At 50.1% G+C, this 7,727-nt stretch overlaps 1 protein-coding gene across 7 annotated transcripts in view; it reads left to right on the top strand.

Moving 5' to 3' along the window:
* The first annotated feature begins 4,363 nt into the window (after window positions 1-4,363).
* The window catches only part of QKI (QKI, KH domain containing RNA binding), a 156,701-nt gene continuing 153,337 nt past the window's right edge, over window positions 4,364-7,727 (top strand). For 3 of the 7 annotated variants that reach the window (XM_027601744.2, XM_027601743.2, XM_027601746.2), the window contains exon 1: window positions 4,642-5,017. In XM_027601744.2, coding sequence (XP_027457545.1) covers window positions 4,876-5,017 — 142 coding nt within the window. In that variant the 5' untranslated portion in view covers window positions 4,642-4,875. Of the gene's footprint in view, window positions 5,018-5,783; window positions 6,379-7,727 lie in introns of those variants that run through there. The other 4 variants (XM_027601748.2, XM_027601747.2, XM_027601745.2 and 1 more) reach the window with 3 other exon arrangements.

Genomic DNA, 7,727 nt, shown 5'->3' with positions numbered 1-7,727 from the left:
CTACTACTCTTTCTGGAACCTCCTACTCTGCAGCCTGACCCTTTCCAAGTTCTTGTCAGTATCCCCCATCTCCCAGGCTGCGTTGCTTAGGCTTCCAGGCCCCAAGTGGTAGTGCTCATTTCCATTCCTGCGGCATTTTGTCTTCAGCACTTGCTTTTATTAGTTAACTTTTCATATGTATGTGATCCTAACTCCCAGCTTAGCCTTAGGGTTAGTAACAGGTATTTAGATATACTAGGTACCCGAAATATTTGTTGATTAAGATATTCACACTTAAAATGTGTCATTTTCAACTTTCCAAATAATTGCTGATAAGACTTCTAACAATTGAACAGGACACTTGAGAAATCTAAGATAATAAACAAACATAATTAAGACAATAAACAAAAGGTTATAGGAAAGCCTCATTCCATTGTAGGAAGATTTAAGAATTAAAGATTGAAAACAAAACAAAAACAAAAACACAAACACATTTGGGACAAAAGGTCATTGAAGACTGGATTCTCAAGTCCGAAGAACATTTTAGTTCCTGATAGGACTCCAAGGTGATGGAAGAAAGAAATGTTTGGAATATTCAAATTTTTCTATTTTAAAAGTCAAGAATAGCAATAAGCAAATAAAGCCAATCAAATTTTAGAGAATAGAAAATATACTTCCACTCAAGTTTAATTACTGATGTTAGATGTGGAAACATTTTTAGTGTCAACATATTAGATGACATAGTTTTTCACAGTGAAAAAGCTATTATAAAGATCTTCAAGATGAAGCTCGCCCATGTGTACATTGTAACTTGTGAACATTGTAAAGATATTTTTGTAATCATGTGATTAAAGTCTTTCCATAACAACTTTTAGATTTTTAAGCTTCTTGAAGGCAAGTGATGTATCCCAACAATTTTTGTATTCTTCATGCACTTGTTATATGTTAGGTAATTAATGGGGTAAGACGGTACTTAAAAGGTCTGAGGCAGGAGTGTCAGAGAGAAAAGGGATATGGTGGGTAGCACAGTTGTCTCCAGAGGCATCTCCCTGCACAGACCCGGTTCTGCCTGTACGGGACCAACCACTTACTACTCTGTAGCATCAACCATCTCTCCTCTGAAGTCTGGCTATTCACATCTAAAATGTTTGCTTTAAGGATTAAAAGAATATAGGTAAGGGGTTTGCACAGTTCCTGGTGCAAACTACTACTTAATACTTTTTTGAATATACATTTTTGAGTGCCTACGTGTACTATGCTGTTCCAGGTGTTGGGAATTCCACACAGAACAAAATAAAGCCCTTGCTCTCATGGAGTTTACATTGTAGGGGGAGGTGAGAGGCAAATTTACCCATAGAACATGTCAGGTAGAAATAAATGCTATGAAAAGAATTACAAGGGGGGGGTAAGCAGATAGAATACAGAGGGAGTGTGTGTATGTGTACTTGCATGTGTTATCTCATACAAGTGTGGTAAGGGGAACCTTCTCTGGTAAGACCTGAGAAAGCGTGGGAGGCAGGCTTATAGATGTGTGAGGAATGCTCTGCAAAGAGAGGAGACACCAGCTGCAAAATCCTGGAGAAGAAAGCATGCTTGGCCTGTTTAAGGATGGGAAGGGATTCCAGGGGGAGAGCTCAGTGTGCTAGGGGAAGAGAAGAAAGAAGGTCAGTGAGACAGCAGGGTCCAGAGCATGTGGGGTCTTGAAGGCCTCGATCAGGTCTTTGGGTTTTTCAACTGAGAGGGGAAACATGGAAGAACTGTGAGCAGAGAAGTGATCTATGTATACTTGAAAAGGCAATACATAATAGCTATTATAAATGCTGTAACCACATGAGATTTAATACATGGGACATGAATATTGATTATTGTTCTTTAACTCTGATCTGGTTTACCTAGAAGAACCAGGTGAGCCATATGAAATTGCAATTTCTATCCATCAACAATGGTGGAACATCATCAAAAGTTTCAACCTGACTTATTGGATAGGGTTAGTAAAAGGGTGAAGAACATAGGATAAAATATAAGTGGAACTGAATCCCAGATCCAGGACTCATGAGCTATAGGCTTGGAGAAGTTACTTAACCTCCTTCTCCCTGTGTTTTCCCCTTACACAAAAGAGGGATAATAGCATACCTAAATTACAAGGTTGCCTTGAAAATTAAGTGAGATATACATGTAAAGGATTTAGCACAGGGCCTGGGAGCTTAAGAAATAAGGAAACTGATTAAGAAGGGGAATTAAATCTTTTATGCTATCAAATTACATGAATAGCTTAGTACCCTCTAAAATACCTATCATTTTGCTACATACTGAAGCAGCATACATTAGTTTTTAAAGAGGCAACAGGTTTTTTTTTTAATGAAATTACTGTTTCTTGCATTTACAAAATTTATCCTTTAAGTTGATAATTGAGTAGGCAAATATTCTATGGCTCTGTTAACAGCAATGGAAGTAGGAGAACTTCTTAAAATATTTTAGAGTTAATTGTTTTCAACTTTGTCTGCAGGGCAATTCCATTTCCTCTAGCAAAGTAGCTTAATTTTAGAAACAATGTTCCTTAAATGAACAGAAGCTACTAGCTACTCAAAGAGTATTTGTTTGAAATTCAGCTAGTTTCAATACAACTCAAACTTACGTGTTCCTCAGAATTAGTATGAAGCAAAATTTTACCAAAACACCCCATGTAAGTTCTTCCCAGTTAAAACACAGTAGACATGATTAACAGATTTCAGCCACTTGTAGCTCTCACCATGGTCAGTTTGACGTTAAATTTCGTCTACATTAATTGAACGTAACAGGCTTGCAGAAAAATGCAGATGCAGATTTTGCGACTGACAACATTCTATAAACCAGTGGGCCACACTGCTGCAGTTCAGAAGTCTTTCCCAAACAAACCTAAATATTTGAAATCCATCATACCGCATGGAAAACCCTCCTGCCCAATGTATCATTATTTTTACAAGTTGGCAAATGTAAACGTTGACTTCCACCTTTCGAACTCGGTACATGATCTCATTTGATTTATTGCGGCTGCATTTCATAACTGGATGCTGATGCCATCACGGAGCGCAACATCGCCCACACCGTTCACGTCCCCCTCCTTATTTCGTACAGCGCGGTGCTCGCTCCTAACTGCAGCTGGCTCTTGTAATAACGGGTACTGCACCAAGGCAGACCCTGTCCCTAGAGGCGCGCCCTGCCACTGGGACAGGTACTGCATAGGTAGTGGCGACGCCGTCGGGGCGACGAGGGGCGCCCACGCGGGACCCACCGCGCGTCAGGCTCCTTCCCGCAGCGTGGCTCTCGAAGTCAGAGACCGCGGGGACGCGGGGGGGGGGGGTGTCGTCGTGCGGGGCCACCAACGACACAGCAGCAATCAGAGCCCACCGGGAACGCGTCCTGCGGAAGAGAACCCGACACCAGGGAGCGAGGATTCCGCAGCTTCTGGCCCCCATCCCGCCACTTAGGGGTCCGACGGCCAGATCGTCCCACCCCCTCCCCCCACGGCGCGCCCCTGCGCCAGCCCCCGCCCAGGCCCCGGCCCGCCCCACGCAGGCGCGCGGCAGGCCCTGCCCCTCCCCCTTCGCTCGCGGGGCCCTGGCAGGGGCGGAGCGACCCTCGGAAGGGGCGTGGCCGCCGGACTCGACACGCGCACGCGCTGTCGGACCTTAAGGCTACGTGTCGGGCCACGTGACGCCTACCCCGAAAGTCCCCCGTGAAGCAACAGGACGTTAAAAAAAAAATTCTTTTCTGGGGGGGGTGGTGAGAACGGGCGAGAGGTTTTTTTTTAAAAAAAAACTATAGTAACGGAGGAGAGAATGGGGCCGTGCGGTGGCGAGCGCAGCCCTGGCGCGTCCCGCTGGCAATCCCTCTCACCCAACGCCACAGCCCGACCGCGCCCGCCAGACGAGCCGGCCCGCCGGCGGGGAGCGCGAAGCGGCGCGGCCCTCGCCCCCACCCCAGTCGAAAGCACCGCCACCCGGCGCCCTCCCCCGTCCGTCGGCCCCGCACCGGTCCCTCCCTCCGCTCTCGCCCGCCTCGGCGGAGACCCCAGCCCCGCGCCCAGGCCGGGCTCGCCGGGCGCCGCCTCCATCACGCTGCCCGCCGCCGGCCCTTCAGGCCGCCCACCTCGCCGGAGGGAGACGACGCGGCGGCGGCGGCGGCGGCGGCGGCGGCCGGGCCGGGGGCTGCGGGGGGCGGCGGCGGGAGGAGGAGCGCGCCGGCCGGGCCCCGCTAACGGCCGCCCTGCGCGGCCCCGCCCGGCGCCCGCCCCCGGCCCTCCCCGCGCCGCCGCCCCTCCCCCCGCGCCGCCGCCGCCGCCGCTGGCAGCGCCGCCTGAACTGAGGCGAACTCCGCCGCCAAGTGAGTGAGGAGGAGGAGGAGGAGGAGGAGGCGAGGAGGAGGAGGAGGAAGAGGAGGAGCGGAGTCAGAGCGCGGCGGCAGCGGCAGAGGCGGCCGCGGCGGGGACCAGCCCAGAGAGACCCCGAGCCCGCGGCAGAAGCGGCGGCGGCGGCTGAGCGGGCGCGACCAGCCGAGCGAGCGGCGGCGGCCCGGCTCCTCCTCGTCCGGCGCCGAGCGGCCCGCGCCCGCACTCGGCCCGCGGAGACCCGCCTCCCGCCCGCCGGCCTCGTGAGGGACGCGCCGAGCCGGCGGCCGAGGAGCGGCGGCGGGCCGGGAGCGCGTCGGGCCGCGGGCGGAAAGTGCCTGCGGGGGCGGGGAGAGCGCGGCGAGCGCGCGGTCCGGCCGCCCCGGCGCCCGGCGCGGGAGCGGAGCGGAGCGGGACGCCGAGTCCCGAGCGGCCGGCGGCCGGGGCTCCCCGCCCCTCCCTCCTCTCCGGCGGCGGCGGCGGCGGCGGCGGCGGCGGCGGCGGGCGGAGTGAGCTGCGGAGCCTGGAATATGGTCGGGGAAATGGAAACGAAGGAGAAGCCGAAGCCCACCCCAGATTACCTGATGCAGCTGATGAACGACAAGAAGCTCATGAGCAGCCTGCCCAACTTCTGCGGGATCTTCAACCACCTCGAGCGGCTGCTGGACGAAGGTGAGTCGCCTCGTCGGCTTCTCGCGGCCCGCGCCCGGGCGGCGGCCCCTCTCCCCGGGACCCGACGCCCGCCGGCGTCTTGGGAGGGCGGGAAGGTCGCGGCCGGCGGGGACCGTGCGCCCGGGGACGGAGAGGCCCGGGCGGGGCGCATGGAGGCGGCGCCGAGGCCGGGCTCGCGGGGCGCGGCGGCGGGCGGGCCGGGGCCGCGGGCGCGGGTGGGACCCGCCGGCGGGACGCCCCCCCCCCCCACCCCCGGGACCCCGTCCCCGAGACCCCGGGCCTCGCGCCGCCCGCGCCCAGCTCGCAGCGCGGGGGAAGGCTGCAGGGCGAGCCCTCTCGCGCCCCCGGCTTCCAGCCGCGCCTGCGAGCACCGCGACGGCCCCAGCTGCGCGGGCCTGCCCGGGAGGAGCCCGGCCTCGCCCGCCCCGCGCCCCACGGGCGCCTGAAGGACGCCGGCCCCCGGGCGCTCCCGGAGGGGGTCTCCCCCGGAGGACGCCGCTGGTTCCCAAAGTGGAGGACCCAGTGGGGCTTTTGCTTTTCTGGAGTTTGTGCAGCTTGGAGAGACTCGAGGGGAGTAGCGTGGGGCTGGATAATTTAAAGGAATTCCCTAGGAGACCGAAAGTAATGCTGATTTAGCCGAAGGCGAGGACAAAATGACAGCGGAAAGCACTTTTTGTCCTTTTGTTTGGGGAAGCGAGAACTGTTCGGGAGTTTAACTTCGCTTTGGGCGGGGGGGGGGGGTGTGAATACGAAATACCGCGAGGACAAATCTGAACGTAGTCCCGAGTTGGAGAGAACTTCGGCGGAGAGCGTTCTCCCGAGGACGCCGCTGCCCGACGTGGTAGGACAGGAAGTCAAGACTTGGAAAGGGCGAAAATAAAAGCGAGTAAAAAGTTTGCAGAAAAGCTTTGCTGGTGGAGAACTGAGGGTTGCGAAGAATGACAAGAAGATTAATTTTGGCCAACTCTGGAATTTAACAAGTTCTTGTAGCAGCGCACTGGACTATTAAATTCTAGTGGCTGTGCATTTCTGTGAACGCCTAGAGAGGACAAAAACGACCAACGAGAAAGTCTTACTTTGAAAATCGAGTAGCCAGGAGTTATTTTTCTCTTAGAGGCAATACCGGAGGACTGTTAAAAGGAAGCCGAAAACTGTGTCTTACAGAATTGACAGTGGATTTTAGATTTTTCACAGGAATTTCGAGATCTTTACTATAGAACTGGGGAAAAAGAATCTGAAGCTTAGAGAGTTGGAATGTCACTGAAGAACAAAAGACCGGAAATGTCTCCGTGATTAAAGATGGTTAAAGAAGAATTCCAGGAGCTTTTGTTGTCAAAAAAGTCATAGGAACGACTTTAAAAGTATGAAACTGTTAGGTATTACTGCGTCCTCGCTTTTGCTTACATTTGTTAAACATAACAGCAATAAGGGTTTATTGGAATGGGCTTTTTCCACTGTTGAAACAGCAAATCTCTTAATTTCATATTGCTCCAGAAAAAAACTTGAGCTATCCCTTTAAGGGGTTCTGCTTTTGCTATTTTTGTTGGCATTTGAAAGATTGTGGAGGCAGAAAACTTTCTGGAATGTCAAAAAAAAAAAAATTGCTGGAACTCTTAAATTGAGTATTTCCAAATGTGAGCGCTAAGGGGCGCCAGTTATTTTTTTTTTTTTTAACACGAGAAATGTTTGGAGCAAAATGTGTAACATACTTAGTAAGCTGATCTGTATTAAATTTAGTTGAAATTTAAATCACAGTAAGTCATTTTATGTGTCATTTCGTGGACTTACTGTATTTATACTAGAAAACATATTTACGAACAGTGAGCACATTCTTTAACATTATGGGAACAATTTTATTACATTTCGAAAATAATATGCTTTTTCTGCCTTGGTGTATTTTGGTAAAATTAAAAATTTTAGTAGTATTTATAAAAATTTCTTTTAAGGTTATTTTTCTTAAGTACAGTTGTTTAGAAGGAATCCTTCGTAGACATTGAAATGAAAACGTGTTCTCACAATATTTAGGGTTAAATAAAGTTGCATTCTTTGAATTAAAATGTTTAATCAAATGACAGGAGGTTATAAAAAAATTGGAAGTATTTTCACTTTGTGTATCCTATTTAAAAACATACATAATTTGAGTTTCTCTGATTAGTTGTGAAAGGCTTCTCGCTTTACTTTTATGTTGATCTAAAAATCCTCTGGTAATTTGGAGTTCTCTGTTAAAAAGTTTCTAATGTTGGCTTCAATAATTTGTAATCTTCCAAATCTAGAATTCCACTTAGGTCATTATCTCTAACAGGTTTTTTGTTCATTTCTCTGTAGTTGGAGATCGCAACTGTTTGCGTTTTAAAAAACTTGGAGACCACTAGCTGAGGATGATACATTCTAAATAATTTTTTTTTCTTTTAACGTGGTTTACTCGATCCCTTATCTTGGTCTATCTTCAGTTTTAGCCTTTTCAACTTCCCGGCCTAAGTAAAGATTGCTTCTGTGTGGTAGCTGGGATGTTTAAAATGGACAGCATAATGACTAGGAAGTTTGATTGTTTTTTTTTATCAGACCAGTACAAACATGCAGGAAAAGGGGCTATTCCTTAGTGTGGAATAAGCTGCTTCCTCTAATTGTTAGCCTTATTATAAACTTAATTTGACTTAAGAAAAATACAGTTTTTGAAATGCATCACGTTTTTTTGGGCCAGATGATTTAA

Source organism: Zalophus californianus, chromosome 7 (genome assembly GCF_009762305.2).
Source record: "Zalophus californianus isolate mZalCal1 chromosome 7, mZalCal1.pri.v2, whole genome shotgun sequence".
Classification (NCBI taxonomy): Eukaryota; Metazoa; Chordata; class Mammalia; order Carnivora; family Otariidae; genus Zalophus; species Zalophus californianus.
Note: the sequence above shows the minus strand (reverse complement) of the source record. Positions and strands in the feature narration are given on the sequence as shown.